At 42.5% G+C, this 18334-nt stretch overlaps 1 protein-coding gene across 1 annotated transcript in view; it reads left to right on the top strand.

Annotated features, from left to right (window-relative positions):
- TUSC3 (tumor suppressor candidate 3) overlaps positions 1-18334 on the top strand; it is a 123170-nt gene that overhangs the window by 43839 nt on the left and 60997 nt on the right. The window contains exon 3 of the mRNA XM_080662383.1: positions 17525-17642. Within this exon, the coding sequence (XP_080518509.1) occupies positions 17525-17642 (118 nt within the window). The remainder of the gene's footprint in view (positions 1-17524; positions 17643-18334) is intronic.

Raw genomic sequence — 18334 nt, 5'->3', positions numbered from 1 at the left:
CCCCCACCCGTGCACCAGGCTTCTATCCTATCTAGTAAAAGAGTAATATGCAGATTGACCATCACTCCAACACACAAGATGGATGCCCCCATGTGGTCAAAGATCCTGCCCACATGTGGACACAAGATGGCCACCACAAGATGGCCAGCAGGGGAGGGCAGTTGGGAGGGACCAGGCCTGCAAGGGAGGGTAGTTGTGGGCAATCAGGCCAGCAGGGGAGGGCAGTTGGGAGGGACCAGGCCTGCAAGGGAGGGCAGTTGGGGGCGATCAAGCCTGCAGTGGAGGGCAGTTAGGGGTGACCAAGCTGGCAGAGGAGGGAAGTTGGGGGCCACCAGGCCTGCAGGGGAGAGCAGTTGAGGGGGGGACAAGGCCTGCAGGGGTAGGCAGTTAAAGGTGACTAGGCCTGCAGGGGAGGGCAGTTAGGGTAAAACAGGCTGGCAGGGGAGCAGTTAGGCATCAATCAGGCTGTCAGGGTAGTGGTTAGGGGGTGATCAGGCTGGCAGGCAGAAGTGGTTAGGGGCAATCAGGAAGGCAGGCAGGTGAGCATTTGGGAGCCAGCAGTCCTGGATTGTGAGAGGGATGTCTGACTGCCTATTTAGGCCCGATCCTGGGATCGGGCCTAAACGGGCAGTAGGACATCCCTCGAGGGGTCCCAGATTGGAGAGGGTGCAGGCTGGGCTGAGGGCCCCCTCCCCCCCCGTGCACGAATTTCGTGCACTGGGCCTCTAATCTATATATCTATATATAGACTAGAGGCCCAGTGCATGAAATTCATGCACTCTGGGAGGGTTCCTCAGCCCAGCCTGCACCCTCTCACAGTCCGGGAGCCCTCAGGGGATGTCTGACTGCCAGCTTAGGCCTGCTCTCTGTGGACATCCTTAGCGCTGCCGTGGAGGCGTGAGCCTGGCTTCTAGCTGAGCGGTGCTCCCCCTGTGGGAGTACACTGACCACCAGGGGGAAGCTCCTGCATTGAGGGTCTGCCCCCTGATGGTCAGAGCACGTCATAGCAACCGGTCTTTCTGACATTCGGTCAATTTGCATATTAGCCTTTTATTATGAATGAAATTTTTCAGACCTAACCTTTATAGTAGTAAGAATATATATAAAGGTTAGGTCCGAAAAAATTCATTTTATAGATGAGAACCTCAAAGCTGAGAGAGATGATTTACCCAGTCACATAGCTAATACTTGGGATTTGTGGCTCTGGAGCTAATAGAGTTTAACGCTTTTTTAAAGTGTACACATTCATCATTGCCTTTATCCTGTGAACTGTAATTTGCATTTTGCTTTTTGTTTCCAATTAAGATTATTAATTTTTAAGGGCAGGAATCCATCGCCAGCATTTATTAAACTCATTAGATCATGAAAAGCTTTTATTCAGAGTAACATCTCATAACAGGAACTGGCACGTTGGAGATAGCTGGCCAAAACTATGCAGAAAGAGCTATCAGCCTTTTGTTTCATTAAAGCGAGGTCATGTCTCTTATGAGATTAGATTTTAAAGTGAGCACAGAAGGTGAAAATTGTGTATAGATAAAATTACCCTTGTACATCACTTAATGCTCTTGTAAGTGCTTGGTAAATGGTTTTGGGACTATAGCCCTTATCATTTCCTCTGTTCCTTAGATAATATTTCTCTGTGGCCTTAATTATTGTCACCCTAATATGCCTGGCTACAAGAACAAAAGTTTTCACTTCTTTGTGAAAGACTGGCAAACCCTCATGGCATTCACACATTCTTTGCCTGGTTTGGCTAATACTTGAGAACTGTTTTAAGCTTGATTGAATCCAGGACCAGTTTAATGTAAAGGATTTTCTAGGGTTATTGCTGAGCTCAATCTAGTTTATTATTTTTTAAGTTAAGGCATATGATATAACTTAACCATATTAAATTTCTTCCTTGGTGTTTCTTGCTGAGAGTGGATAACCCCAACTCTTTTTCAGCAACCTTTCAATTGTCCGTGTTCCTTTGTAGTAATCTCGAGCTCTTTCTGTTTTCTATATTATTTATGTAAAGTCCAACATTAGTCCCCTATCTTAATTTCAAACTATAGAAAATTGTAACAGTAGTGCAAGGACACACACAGTCTACCTTTTACCAAGATTTACGAATTATTAACATTTTGACACATTTGATTTTGCTCTTCTAAGTATACATCAAACATGACTCACATATCAGCAAATGTACATATAATTGTTGGACGTCATGAAATATAACTGCTACATACTGAAGTATGCATCTTTTAAGAAAAGGGAATTCTTACCTTACCATTATTATTTTTAAGTGAATTGACTGATTTCAATAAAGTATTGCTATACTGTCCATATTTAAATTTTATATTTGTCTCCAAATGTTTTTTTATAGCCTTTTCCTCCTATTTGGGATGTAGTCAAAGTTCATAAGTTGCACTTGAATATTAGACTTCTTTAGTTTCTTTTCACTTTTAAAATGCTTGTTTTAAAAAGAATCCAGGCCAGTTGCCTTGTTTGGTGTCCCATGCTCTGGATCTGTCTGTTGTTTGTTTCCTTGTGATTAAATGCAGTTATTACTTTTTGCAGGAGTCCTGTTGCAGTTATTTGTGTACTTACTGCATCATCTCAGGAGGCACATAATGTTAAGTCTTCACACGCCAGTGATGAAATCTGTCGCCTCATTAGGGTGATGATCTCCACATTTTGTATTGTTTAAACATGTCCTTTTTCCTGTGTAATAAGTACTGGGGGGCGGGTGAACGGGGAGGGGGATACTTTGAGATCTTGTAATTATCCTGTTTCTCAGGAACATTTCACCCAGTGATTGTAGCATCCATTGATAATCTTTGCCTAAATTTGCTACTGGTGATTGTGAAGTGATTTTTTTTTTAATTCTGTCAGTCCTTCTATATTAATTTCCTGAGCTGCTCAAAAGAGGAAAGAGAGGTGTAGGTAAAGCTCTCCTTTATAGGAATAGTATCTCAAAGGTTATTATTTTATTCACTAATTCATTACTATAGTTATTTTTCTTCATTATTCAACTTATCCTAAATTTGACCTGCATGATGTTTCTCTATTAGTCTTTTCTTTCTGGCTTAACCAGATATTCTAGGCCTACTTTATTGTTTATCTGCAACAGTGACATCTTAGTTGGGAATGGTGTTGACAGTAGTAGATGCCAGTAGTAGCCCTGAGAGGAGGTCATAGGGTAATATAGTCAGTTTGCTAGAAATGGATGGGGACAATCCCTGACTAATATGCTCTCCTCCACAAAGTAAACAGGCAAAGTTCTAGTAAGAGTGCCAAGTCCAATTTGTATTGCATCTTCTGCTTTAAATTGTACTCAGTTCCAGGTGGGTGCCTTGCAGTGTTAATTACGGTAGTGGAGTCAGGTAGCAATGGTGGTGATCTGTGACTATAACTCTGTTTCTATTCTGCTTGTTCATTGTTTGTAGATATGTATTGATAGATATGTATACACTAGAGGCCCGATGCATGAAATTCGTGCATGGGGGGAGAGGGGAGAGTCCCTCAGCCCAGCCTGCACCCTCTCAAATCTGGGATCCCTCTCACAATCCGGAACCACTGGCTCGAAACCACTCACCTGCCTGCCTGATGTCCCTAACTGCTCCCCTGCCAGCCTGATCTCCCTAAGTGCTCTCCCCTCATGGCCTGATCACCCTAACTGCTCTCCCCTGCTGGCCTGATCACCCTAACTGCCTAACTGCTCCTCCCTGCAGGCCTGATCCCGCTAACTGCCCTCCCCTCCTGGCCTGATCCCGCTAACTGCCCTCCCCTCCTGGCCTGATCCCGCTAACTGCCCTCCCCTCCTGGCCTGATCCCCCTAACTGCCCTTCCCTCCTGGCCTGATCCCCCTAACTGCCCTTCCCTCCTGGCCTGATCCCCCTACCTGCCTATCTGTGCTCCCCTCCTGGCCTGATTCCCCTAACTGCCTATCTGCTCTCCCCTCCTGGCCTGATCCCCCTAACTTCCTATCTGCTCTCCCCTCCTGGCCTGATCCCCCTAACTGCCTATCTGCTCTCCCTTCCTCTCCATGCCCTTCGGACCCCTGGCGCAGGGGTGCTGAGAGCTCTCTGCCACGGCCCCGCCCCCCTCCTGATTGGTCGTTACGTCCCAGACAATTTGCATATTCCCCTATTATTAGTATAGATTGCCGTGTTTATACTATTGTTTATAGTTTTGATCTTTTCTTCTTAAATAAGACCATTTAACATTTCATATGATACTGGTTTGGTTGTGATGAACTCTTTTAGCTTTTTCTTGTCTGGGAAGGTCTTTATCTCTTTCGATTCTAAATTTGCAGGGTAGAGTAATCTTGGTTGTAGGTCCTTTCTGTTCATCACTTTGAACGTGTTAGAGTTGTTTCCTACGGAAAGGTAACTACTTAGGTTAGAAAAGGAAAACATAGATGTATAGGAAATACGGAGCATAATGAGCACGGCCAACCTCTTGACTTTACCTTACCAAGTAATGAATTAAGCAGAGTCTGTTACAGTGTGGTAGGGAACTGTTGATTTCTCAGCTCTTCAGAGGCATTGGGTCTATTTACTAGTAATATATTCCATTGTATTCAGTAGGGTCCTGGGCATGTGTAGCACAACCAGAGAGAAACCACCCTGTTAAAATCTTTCTGTAGGGTGCTCTTTGCCAGCCAGTTTGTTTGTTTTTTTCTTCAGGACCATAATTAATAGGTTGTTCTGCTCACACTAGATCTCTCTTTATATCTATCACTGTCTATAAAAATTGATTAATGTGGGGTTTCATGAAGACATACTTTGGAATCACCATGCAATATGTATTTATATACATATATACTTCATTATGAAATATGAGTATAAAAAGGATACCTTGGGATTTTGATATAAATCTGTTATTTTATAGGGCATTAAGGCTAAAAACTAATGTCATGAGGAATATATTAAATTATACAGCTACAGATGAGTTAATTCTTTTTAGTTTTATATAACCTTTAAAATGATTATAATATAAAAAGTTATAGCATTTGGATTAAATGATTTTTTTTCCTTCTTTCCATAATAAAAATGGAGAAGATTTTCTAGAACAGATTGATCAGAACTGTGCCCTGCAGACATTGCTTAAACCTTCCCTAACGTTTCGGTGCAACTTGACTGCCCTCTTCAGGTTAGAACAATTTACTGAAGTAATAAAATTAGGCCTAATAATCCTGTGAACTCCCAAAACAGAAAATATTTGTTTTAATTAACAATGTTGGAAATATACTTACTTGACTGAAACATTGGGAGCATTTGTGATTTTCAGATTTCAATTTAGATGGCAGTGAAGTTTGAAGTGTGCTAATAAGCACTAGTGATGCCTTGCTTTGCTTGTTATAATGTCCAAGCTGACACCAGCATGTGCAAGAATCCAGTGAATTTCTTATTTGTCGTTAGGATTCTTTTGTCCCCTACTAATCAGTAAGACGTTGGACTGAGGGGATAAGTGTAATAGAGTTAAGTTTAGAAAACAGTGTTTATGTTATTGGGGCACATTCTTTCTAATCAGTCTTTTATACTCTGAATAGATTTCATCAACATGAAATTCGTATTTCTCAGGCTCATTGAATTATTTTTAGTAACAAACAGATCTGTTCAGTGACCCTATTGCTAGTGAATTACACCCAACAGAAGAAAGCCCCCATTTTCCTTGTCAGTATTTAGTTTTCTCTAAATATTTGTGTTGAAAAATGTAATTTGCTTGGCTCCCCTAAATTCTCTATTCGAGGTAGATATATTCCTAAGTAGAGAAACTTGTGTAGAAAATTTTGCTGGTTACTTTGGTGCTCTAGTTTCTAAAGGAGAATATGTAAGAAATAGATCATATCTTCATTTGTAGTCTATTTAAATAGCTTCATATGTTTTCCCAATTAGACCATTATAATAACACTAGAGGCCCGGTGCACGAATTCGTGCACAGGTGGGGTCTGGCCCGCTCAGCTGGCCAGGGGGAGGGGCCATGGGGGGGTGGGCCGGCCCCACCCTCTGGTCAAACTCCTGTTTGAACTCCAGGTCGAGAGGACAATTTGCATATTAGCCTTTTATTATATAGGATTCTGAGTGGTTTCCAAACATTTATTTTCTCTTCCTCTAATATATTATACACACTGTTGCCCGATACAGCTTTCTTAATTAGCATTTTGCATAATTCCCTTCCTTCAAAACACTCATTGTTCACTATTTACAGAATAAAGTCAAGGTCCTATTTATCTCTCCACCAGAAGAGAGCTTCCAGTCTTTTATTTTCACAGTGAACACATAATACATATTTCAGACGTGGTAGTCTTTATTTACACTAATTCTGTTACCTTAATATTCTTTCTGTTCTTATAATTTTAGTCCTTCCATTCTTTTCTGAGTAGTTTTACATTTTATATTCACCTTGTCCAACTGCCCAAGTCCACTGTGATCTCATCCTCCTCTATATTTCACATAGCACCTATGATTTGCAACCTTTTAAAAACATATATATATATATATATATCTTATTTATGTATTAGTATGTGTCTGTTCCTTTCTATAACAAGCTTCTTACAGGTGGGGACCTGAGATATACTTCTATTTATTATTGCAGCATATATATATTAAAATGCTGAATAAATAGCATTGATAATTAAGATCTAGATTCTGTATTTGCATATGAAATTGACATTAAGAACATGATTGATAGATAATTTAGTCATTACAACCTTTTAAGTCATGACCACTGTTCTTGTCAAAGAGCATTTATTTATGATGGTACATAGATTTAAAGTGTTTATTTTTTTCTCCCTAAGACCACCAATAAAGCAAATTAGTCTTAACAAGAGACATTATCTTGGGACTTAAATCCGACTAAGTGGACTTTAGTCAGACTCTCCAGAATTCAGAGTCTCCAGTGATTCATTAGCTTTAGGGTATAAATGATATATTGTCTATTTAGGAAAGTATATTATTCACCATCACCATCATCAACTTTATTTAATGCCTGTTCTCTACTGGGTCCCAGCCATTGAACAATCAATGTCTAAACATAATATGCATAATATGATACAGATACATACTTAAAATAAGTAGCACTGCACAGTAACAGAATTTTCATTTCCGACAGTTACCTGAACAACTGTGGTAGGGGTAGAGATGGGAATGACTTCTGAAGGAGAGGCAGTTTTTAAAGAAGTGAAGGCATTCCAAACAAAGGATTTAATGCTTAAAGAATGAGCATGGGATGTCATAAAACAGAGAGGCCTTTGAGTATGGTATGTTCATAGAGACATAGATAGCAGACAGGAGTTTTGCCCAGGATATGGAGGATCTTGTCTTCTACTCTGCCTATTGTCTTTATGATGCAGGCATTGAGACACTTTTCAGGATTTTGGAACAGATGATAGATTGATCATTGAGAAGTCAAGCTGAAAAAGTGGATGATACAGAATTTGAAGGCAAAATGAATTCATTCTCTTTGACTCATCAATATTCCTTACCACATTTTATTATTTTCCTCAGAGTACTTGGGATTATCTGAAATTTTGTGTTTCCTTGTGTGAGGCCTCTCTTTCTCACTGGCATTTTTTTCCCCCTGAAATCGGGGACCTTGCACACACTATTCACTCCTGCATCAGCTGACATGTTGGAACTCCTGTGTATTTGTGGAGTGAATTAACAAGTGCATGAATGTATGCTTAGTAGAGTCTAGTAGGTCTATGTTAGGTTCGAACATTATGAGGAAAAGAAATTGAACATTATCTCTTTTATCTAATTCCATTAGATACTATACACAGATGTTGAATACTAAAATTTGATTCTCCCTGCAAAATTTTTCAGAACAAAGCATTTTCATTTTTTAGAATATCATAAAAAAATGCCAGTTTTTGCTGATTTGCTATTTCCCTAAGTTACATTTTAAAAGCAAAATTATTTTGGTGTAAAATTATATAGTTTTTTACTATAATTCCAGTCTTCTAATGATTTTTTAAGGTAGCACTGGTCTCTTAAAGGTTTATTAGTGTGCAAAGAGGCTCAGACTTACTCCATTGTCAGGGTCAAGTCACTGTACGGTTATTATACATTTTTTCTTTGAAAATCAGTGATGAGTACTTACCAGTAATATTGTATGTATTCCACGTGACAAAAAAATCAGATCAGATTTTAGGGCTGCTGTTGCGTTTAGCTCATGTTTTATTTTAGTGTTGGAAGAGGAGCAGGGAGGCCCTGTTTTATGTGGCGAGAGGGAGGCTGTAGGCTGTGCATTCCTCCGTAGACGGAGTGTTCTCATTCATACCCAGCATCAGTTGCCAGCATCTGAAGTGCTTTCCCTCTGCAGGCATCTGGCCTTGGTTCTTGCTCCCTGAACTGTCCATTCTCTAGCTTTCAGTCCTTGGGATTTGAGCTTTACTGTCACTTCACGTGAGCAACCTTTTATGACCATACCATGTAAGTAGTTCCTCCTTATTGCCTGTAAAATTCACTGCATTTTCTCCTCAGTGAATATTTTAGCTTGTAATTATTTGTGTGTATTTTATTTGGTAGTTTATTATGTCTTCCCACTAAAAAAAACACAACTCTTCGTGAGCAAACCTTGGAGATTAGCTCACTTCTTACTTTTAGGTGCTCAGTAAATGCGTTTTCAGTGAATTACAATTAAATCTTACTTAACCACTGAAACTTTCAAAGTTTGTAACTATTTTCATTGTTCATATTCTAAAAATATACTATATGATTTTCTGCCTACTGATTACCATGCAGTCCTAAGCTAATCACTACAATGGTCAGTTTTTGGACTGTGCTTTAATAAAATGATGCCCTTAATGTAAATGATCTCAGATTATAGCCCTGTTCATATGTAGCCATTTAAAATATATATTTTAATCACAGAATTACTATGTGCTCCTTGTTAACTGAAAAAGGGCCTATAATGAACAACTGCATTCCCTAGCCCTGGTGCTCAACTGCAGTCACTAGTATCCCTTTGTATTTTCTTCTGGTGATTTTCTTCATATCTCTAAAGGTTATTCTTATAACAGTATTTCATAATACTCATATTAATTTCCTACAAAGACTTGATCTTTACATTTCTTACTGTGACAGGTGAAGATTTATTTATTTATTTTTAATAAATCTTTATTCAGATTATTACATTTGTTTCTCCTTTTTCCCCCCATAGCTCCCCTCCACCCGGTTCCCACCCCACCTTCTGCCCTTAACTCCCCCCCACTGTCCTCATCCATAGGTGTATGATTTTTGTCCAGTCTCTTCCTGAACCCCCCCCACCCATTTCCCCCTGAGAATTATCAGTCCACTCCCTTTCTATGCCCCTGATTCTATTATATTCACCAAATTATTCTGTTCCTCAGGTTTTTAATTCACTTGATTTTTAGGTTCACTTGTTCATAGATATGTATTTGTTGTTCATAATTTTTATCTTTACTTTTTTCTTCTTCCTCTTCTTTAAGAATACCTTTCAGCATTTCATATAATACTGGTTTGGTGGTGATGAACTCCTTCAGCTTTTTCTTATCTGTGAAGCTCTTTATCTGCCCTTCAATTCTGAATGATAGCTTTGCTGGGTAGAGTAATCTTGGTTGTAGGTTCTTGCTATTCATCACTTTGAAAATTTCTTACCAATCCCGTCTGGCCTGCATAGTTTCTGTTGAGAAATCAGCTGACAGTCGTATGGGTGCTCCCTTGTAGGTAATTAACTGTTTTTCTCTTGCTGCTTTTAATATTCTCTCTTTGTCTTTTGCTCTTGGCATTTTAATTATGATGTGTGTGGGTGTGGTCCTCTTTGGATTCCTTTTGTTTGGGGTTCTGTGCTCTTCCTGGACTTGTAAGTCTGTTTCTTTCACCAGGTGGGGGAAGTTTTCGGTCATTATTTCTTCAAATAGGTTTTCAGTATCTTGCTTTCTCTCTTCTTCTGGCACCCCCATAATTCTGATGTTGGTACGCTTGAAGTTGTCCCAGAGTCTTCTTACATTATCTTCAACTTTTTGGATTTTTTTTTTCTTTTTGCTTTTTCGGTTGAGTGTTTTTTGTTTCTTTGTATTTCAATTCTTTGACTTGATTCTTGTGTTCCTCTAGTCTGTTGTTGGGTCTCTGTATAATATTTTTATTTCAGTCAGTGTATGTTTAATTTCTAGTTGGTCCTTTTTCATATCTTCAAGGGTCTCATTATATTTATCAGCCTTTTCTAGGATATTCTTGAAAAGCCTTAAAACTGTGGTTTTGAATTCTATATCCAGTCGTTTGTTTTCCTCCATTTCTTTCGTTTGTGATCTGTTTCTTTGACGCCGCATTTTCACTGCTTCCCTGAGTTGGTAGGGTAGATTTGTGTGCTAGGTTTCCTATATGGCTGAGTGGGTCTGCCTCCCCAGTGAACCTGAGGTGGACACTCTTGGTGCACCCCTTTGTGGACTGTGTGTACAGCCTTGTTGTAGTTAAGTCTTGATTGTTGTTGGTATCACTGGGAGGAATTGACCTCCAGGCCAGTTGGCTGTAAGGATCAGCTGTGTCTATGCTGGGAGAAGTTCGGTGCTGGAGACAGCCTTATAGGATTAGACTTGCCAAATTGCAGTAGCCTCTGTGCTCAGCTTGGATGGGGTGGAGTCTGAGGGCAGAGCAGACAGTCTTGGCTTCCCGTCAGCCTTGCCCTTGCGCACGTGTGCGCCTTCAGACCTCTGCCTTCCCCGGCTCCCGAGTCTCTGCCCGAGAGTCCAGATTCCCCCCACAAGAGCATGGGTCCCCAGGGGCTCGCCTGGAACTGGGGTTCAGTGCAGTCAGAACTGGGGCTCAGTGCAGTCAGGAGCTTCTGACTCCCTTCCACCAGGGAAAGCCTATGGCAACCTCCGCAGCCTTTGTGCGCACTGGCATGCGCACGCCTCTAGACCTCTGCCTTCCATGGCTCCCGAGTCTCCGCCTGAGAGTCCACATTTCCCCCTGTAAGAGCGTGGGTCCCCAGGGGCTCGCCTGGAACTGGGGTTCAGTGCAGTCAGAACTGGGGTTCAGTGCAGTCAGGAGCTTCCGACTCCCTTCTGCTAGGGAAAGCCTTTGGCAACCTCCGCAGCCTTTGTGCACACTGGCGTGCACGCCTCCAGACCCCTGCCTGCCAGGGCTCCCCCAGGTCTCCCCCGGGTTTCCGAGTCCCCGGGTGCCTTTCTCTCTACCTGACAGTCCAGACTTCCCCTGTATGAGCCTGGGTCCACGGGGTTTCGCCCGGGACTGGGGATCAGTGCAGTCAGAACTGGGGTTCATTGCGGTCAGAACTGGGGTTCAGTGCGGTCGGGGGCTTCCTTCCCCCTTCCGCCAGAGAAAGTCAGCCAGGCTCTCAGCCGCCCTTCCTCTCTGTGCGCACAAAGACCCTTTGCCGTACCTCCAATTCTCTGTGAGCTTTTCTCTTTCCTTCTAGTTGTAGAATTTTCACTCAGCCAGCTTTCCTGTGGTTCTGGATGGTGTCCGTTCTTTTAGTTGTAGTTTTGAAATTGTTGTGCGAGGCAGCAGTTTAGGTGCTTACCTATGCCACCATCTTGGTTTCTCCCCTGATAGGTGAAGATTTAACTCATCTCATCCCTTACCATTTTTGTAGCTTTTTATTTTTTTACTATCATATTCTTTTCTTGTCCATTAACTATTAGTGATACCTTTTGATTCCTTAATTAGTAACATGAAGATTAGCAGGTACACCCTTTCCCATCACCTCCCCTTCTTCCCTTTTATCTACCAAGTTGTGGTCACTGTTCTTACATGTTGTCATAGTTGATAGCATTTACATTCTATACTGTAACTGTAATTACATCTGTGCTCTGTGTATAGATTTATTTAGAAAGTTGAAAGGTAATAGGCAGCATTTATATTATTTGTACAAAATAGCATTGACTGCAAAGTAGTAGGTTATGATTAGGGTTCCTTCTCTAAAGCGCATTGTTTATGTCCCCTGTTCCACTGAAAAGAAAATGTTCAAAATAATTAACCTTTTTCATCATCAGTTAATCAAAATTATGATAAATTTTAATTTGCTTCACATTTAGATCTTACCTTTTACATTCATTCCATTGTTGTTTTTCTTGTGGGACCAAATGTCTTACTAACTATAGTCTTAGTATCTTCCAACTCTTTCTGATTCTAATGATTGCTTAGAATCTATTCTCTTCATCTTGAAGTCCAAGTAAAGTCCTATTCTAATTTGTACTTCAGAGCTTTCTTATATAACTTCCACTCTTCCTATGTTACCATACTTCTAGCTGCTCTGTTCCCTACTTTTTAGAGCTTCTATTATAGTTTCAGGTTTTCTTATTTTCTTTTCATTCATGTTACCTTTTTATCAATTATATCCTAAGGTGATCTCACATTTCTTAGGTTCCTTAGAACATATTTATTTCAAACCTAATTATTTTGATATATAATTTAAGATTGAAAATAACATGCCCTCAAAACTTTGAAGGAATTGTCCTGTTATCTAGTGTTGCTAATAACCAGTCCAATCCCATTCTCCTTGGTAGCCATTGTTATGTATGTTTTTACTTTGAAAACTTTTAGAATCTTTTTTTATCCATAATGTTCTGAAATGTCATTATATATACATATACATACATACATACATGTGTGTATATGTGTGTATATATATATATATATATATATATATATATATATATATATATATTAGAAGCCCGATGCACGAAGATTCGTGCAAGAAAGAATGGGCCTTCCTTTCCCTCGCACCTCTCTCTGCTGCGGCCCCGCCTTCCCAGCTGCCCAGAGGCTCTGAGCGGCTGGAGCAGTGCCTGCATACGCAAATTAACCTGTCATCTTTATTGGGTTAATTTGCATACTCACTCCTGATTGGCTGGTGGGTGTCGCGAAGGTACAGTCAATTTGCATCTTCCTCTTTTATTAGAGTGTGTGTGTGTGTGTGTGTGTATATATATATATGTATATATATTGGTCTTTTCTTATTCCACTTACTCAGAACCTGGGAATAATTTTAATTTGAAGACTTAGTCTTCTTGAGTTGTGTTATGTCTCCAGAAATATTCCCTTTACTTTTTCTCTCTTTTCACTCTGCGTATCTTTCTGCTTGAAAATTGTCTTTACTGGATTAAATCTCTAGGTCCCTTCCTCTCCCTACCCTTAATAGAATCCACCTGTGTCACTTTTTGTCCTGTGAATTTTATTGAACTCAATCTTCTGATATTGGTATTTAGGTTGAACAGTCATATTTAAAATATGTAAGTGCTCTCTTATTTTCTTTTTCCCCTCTTTATATTATACTAGAGGCCCGGTGCACGAAATTCGTGCACGGCGGGGGGGTGGGGTGGGGGTTGTCCCTCGGCCCAGCCTGCACTCGCTCCAATCTGGGACCCCTCGAGGGATATCTGACTGCCCATGAGATCGGGCCTAAACGGGCAGTCGGACATACCTCTCACAATCCAGGACTGCTGGCTCCCAACTGCTTGCCTGCCTGCCTTCCTGATTGCCCCTAACCGCTTCTGCCTGCCAGCCTGATCACCCCCTAACCACTCCCCTGCCGGCCTGATTGATGCCTAACTGTTCCCCTGCCAGCCTGTTTGCCCCTAACTGCCCTCCCCTGCAGGACTGGTCACCCCTAACTGCCCTCCCCTGAAGGCCTGGTCACCCCTAACTGCCCTCCCCTGCAGGCATGTTCCCCCCCAACCGCCCTCCCCTGCAGGCCCGGGTCCCTCCCAACTGCCGTTCCCTGCAGGCCTGGTCACCCTCAACTTCCCTCCTCTGCCAGCTTGGTCACCCCTAACTGCCCTCCCCTGCAGGCTTGATCGCCCCCAACTGCCCTCCCTGGCAGGCCTGGTCCCTCCCAACTGCCCTCCCCTGCTGGCCATCTTGTGGTGGCCATCTTGTGTCCACATGGGGGCAGGATCTTTGACCACATGGGGGCAGCCATCTTGTGTGTTGGAGTGATGGTCAATCTGCATATTATTCTTTTATTAGATAGGATAGAGGCCTGGTGCACGGGTGGAGGCCAGCTGGTTTGCCCTGAAGGGTGTCCCGGATCAGGGTCAGGGTTCCCTTGGGGCGTGGGGCGGCCTGGGTGAGGGGCCTGTGGTGGTTTGCAGGCCGGCCACGCCCCTTGGCGACCCAAGCAGAGGCCCTGGGATCTGGGGTTTATTTATCTTCTATAATTGAAACTTTGTAGCCTGGAGCGGAGCCAAGCCTTCTGCTTGCCCCATTGCGGCAGCCATTTCTGTTGGGATTTATGTATCTTCTATAATTGAAACTTTGTAGCCTTAAGCAGAAGCCTGGGCCAGCCAGGGTGTGTGGAAAGCTTGGCTTCCTACATCGCCGAGGGCAACCCTAGCCTCCTGCTCTTTCCAGCTCCGTGGCTGCCGCCATTTCTGTTTGGGTTTATGTATCTTCTATCATTGAAACTTTGTAGCCTTGAGTGGAGGCCTCCTAGGCCGGCAAGGGCAGGCGGAAATCTTGGCTTCCTCCATTGCCAGGGAAACCCAAGCCTCCCTCCTGCTCTCTATGGCCAGCCATCTTGGTTGGGTTTATTTGCATATTCGCTCCTGATTGGCTGGTGGACATGGCTTGTGGGCATGGCTTGTGGGTGTAGTGGAATGATGGTTAATTTGCATATTACTCTTTTATTAGATAGGATTGTTCTTTGTGTGTACGTGTGACTACATTTGGGAGAAGCGGTCTGCCATGGGCCCCAGCATCCTGCATGTTCTCACTGCATATACCAATAATTCAAAGTGTTGGGTGTGCAGGGACAAGCTTGAAGGAGTGAGCTCATGTCTCCCTTTAACACTCACTATAAAAACACTAACTCCCTCAAACTCAGTATTCCTCTCTGGTATCCCTGTTGTGTGTGCAGGCATCCACGAATATCCTTTTGTGTCACTCTGTGAGGCACAGGCAATTGATGCAAATAACAATATGTACTAATAATAGAGGAATATGCAAATTGTCCAGGACGCCCTCATGCATAACGACCAGAACGGCAGGCTGCACGCACAACAGGCGCGGGTTGGTGGGGACTTGCGGCACTGGGGATGGGGACAGGGGAGGGCGGCCTGTACTCTCCACATAGCAGCGGTGACGGTGGCTGTGAGCACTCCCAGTGGCCCTGGGCAAGCAGCAGCGGGGATGGGGATGGGGGAGGCGGGCCCAGCAGCGGGTGGCCTGTACTCACCACATGGGGGAGGCAGCCGTGAGCTGCGCCAAGTGGAGCCTGCAGGCCAAGCTGAAACACTGCCTGCGGGCCATCAGCGCTGAGGAGCGGCTGCGCCAGTCACTCCTCCTGGCCCAGAAGGTGCACGATCGCAGGGACAGCCACCGTGGTGGGCCAGATTGACGTCCTCCTGGCCACGCCGGTTTGTGGATCTGCACAGGCGCAGGCCTCCAGTGCGTGCATTCTCTGCCCTCCCTCCCCCTTCATGTGCAAACGTCCCCCCAGCGCACTGTTACCCATGCACGCCTGCAACAGTCCCTGACCACGGTGCACACACGTTCCCCCCGCCCCTCCGCTGCACTTCCGTCAACCCCAGTGTGCCTACATCCCCCACATGATGTGTGCATGTCCCCTCTGGCACACTCACGTCATTTGTAGCGTGTCTGGGTGCTGGGGGTGGGTGCCTGTGAGATGACAGTGAGTGGGTGGAGTGGTGACGCCCTGTTCCCACGGAGGCCAGTGCGGCAACAAGGTCGCCTCCTTGGGCTAATGCAGGTGCTGAGGCGGGAGCAGATGCGGACAGACACATCTGGTGGGTGTGGGCAGCCCTCGCTGAGGTGCCTTCAGTCAGCGTTCGAGAGTGGGAACCTAGAGGAGGTCCATCCTCTCAGTGAAACGGAGGGAGCGTCGGGGTGACTGCAGAGGAGGAATGTGCACTCAGGGTGCCGGTGCCCATGAGCGAAGGCCGCCCTGACTGAGCCTCGCTCGCTTGGGGCCTGGCACGCTCCTGCCAGGCAGCGGGTGACAGGGCATGCTTTCTGAGTTAATGAGAGAAAATATTGATTCTCCCACTGCCCACGAAGGTGGAAAGTGGATTAGGGAGACATGCAGGGAGTGAGCAAGGTTCCCTGTCTGGGGGTTCCAAACCTACCGTTGGTTCCTTTCACCGCTGACTAGAGATATACAGGATGTCCCCCCAACCCCCCCAAAATGTATATACTTGGAATACCTACTAATTCCAGTGGATTTAAGCATGAAAAGAAAGAAACAACAATGGAGCCGTCATCTGTTAAAAGTGTGGGCATAAACCAGCAGTCGGACATCCCCCGAGGGGTCCTGGATTGGAGAGTGTGCAGGCCGGGCTGAGGGACCTCCCTTCAACCCGCCCCGTGCACTAATTTCGTGCACCAGGACTCTAGTGAAGTAATAATGTCCTTTGTCTCTGACCCAGGAGTCTCATGTTCTGCCAGCATCCATGAAATAGTCTACAGGCTAGCTTGTTAATTATCGAGATAAAATCTCAGACCCTGTCTCTGCTGCTTCTGATCCAGTATTTTTCCTAGCTTGGTCATGCACCTGAGTGTCCTTTGACAGTGTGGCTTTCTCCATGAGAACTTTTACACTAACTTGTTTTAGATAGTCTTGAAATCTCTTACCTGCTGCCGACTTTTATTTGAAGGCTTTTTGTTATTGTGGAAGTATACTCTTTTATTTCTTTACTTATATTTTTAGGAGAGGGACTCCCCAAAACTCCTGTGAAAAATACGCTACTACTATATCGAAGAAGAACTCTTTTTTTTTTTTAACATTTTAGCAATCACTTACTGTTTTTTTATTCAGTTACTATGCTTACATCCTCCAACAACACCATTTCAGTTTCCATCCCTACCCCTAAATATAGTGCTTTATTATCTGGAAAATCAACAAAATGTCCAATAGAAATTAATTGAAAATAGAAGTAAATATGCTCTTAGAGGAGGTTTGTTTGTGTCATTGGCTTCTCTGTGCCTTTTTAATTTATTTATTACCTTTAGGTTTGAATGTAAATGCATTTTTAGATAAATGGGTTATAAAAAGGTGTAGTATAACTGTGTTTACAATTTTAAAATGTTCTCATGTTTATTATTTTTCTGTTAAAGTGAATTGCAAATATTCTTAAAAATAGCTTTATGCCTTTTACTAAAAGTTATCAGAAAATTTAAATATATAAAGGAGATGCCACAAAATAATTTTATCCTCTAGAATAAGAGTTGTTAAACTTGTTTTTGAAAGTGCCAAGATGGGTTTTTGGCCACATGGTTTTGGTTACAATAATTACACTCTGCCTTTCTATATATAGCACAATAGCAGCCAGAAAAAAATATGTCCATGACTCATGTGGCTCTGTAGCAGTAAACCTTTATTAATGAACAGTAAAATTTGAGTTTTATGTAATTTTCACAACATGGAATATTTCACCTTTTTATTTTCTATGACCAATTAAAAATATAAAATATATTCTTAGCTTGCTTTTCATATAAAAACTGGCCACTTCTTTCCCTAGAATTGCCTGTTTTATTAACAGCTTTGTTAGTGCTTAAATACTGATGTTTCTACTCTGCTCCATTGTTCCTATCAGGCAAGCAAATGAAGAATATCAAATCCTGGCTAACTCCTGGCGCTATTCATCTGCTTTCTGTAACAAACTATTCTTCAGTATGGTGGACTATGATGAGGGGACAGATGTTTTTCAACAGGTAAAAGTTATATTTTCTTTTGCTAATATGTTTAATAGAGTTGTTATGGCTGATATGTTTTGTTTGCCTGATACAAATACCATTTATTAAGTAAGTTATAAATACAGTAGCAGTTATAATAAATTGCTTGTTGGGATTAAAATACAGCTGATGTTATTTTTATCATTGAATAGTGTTTGTCATTAGCAAGTACGGTATCACATTTTAACTTTTGGATTGTGGAGGAAATGTGTTTTGTCATCATACAATGGCAGTTTACATGCATTAACCTTATTTTGATATTAATTGAATGTGGTTTAAGGTAGTATTGTGCATAAATGTATAAAATTTTATTTAAAATTCAGTGTTTTAATCTTTACTTTTTTCTATATGGCAGATATAATTTTATATACAAAATATTAAATATTTTTTGCAAACTCTGTTTTCTGTTGTAGACCGAATAGTGTCCCTCCCAAATTCATATGTCGAAGCCCTAACCCCAATGTGACCATTTTTTGGAAACAGGGACCTTAAGGAGGTAATTAACATAAAATGAGGTCATAAGGATGGGACTCTAATCCAGTAGGTCCTCATTTAACCCTAGTTACCTCCTTAAACTGGTGTCTTCGGGGGACCCCACTTCCTAGATCTGGTTGTGAGGAAGAGACACGAGGGGTACATGTGCACAGACATAAAGCCACGTGAGGACACAA

The sequence above is a fragment of the Plecotus auritus genome (genome assembly GCF_963455305.1).
Source record: "Plecotus auritus genome assembly, chromosome: 3".
In the NCBI taxonomy this organism is placed as follows: Eukaryota; Metazoa; Chordata; class Mammalia; order Chiroptera; family Vespertilionidae; genus Plecotus; species Plecotus auritus.
Note: the sequence above shows the minus strand (reverse complement) of the source record. Positions and strands in the feature narration are given on the sequence as shown.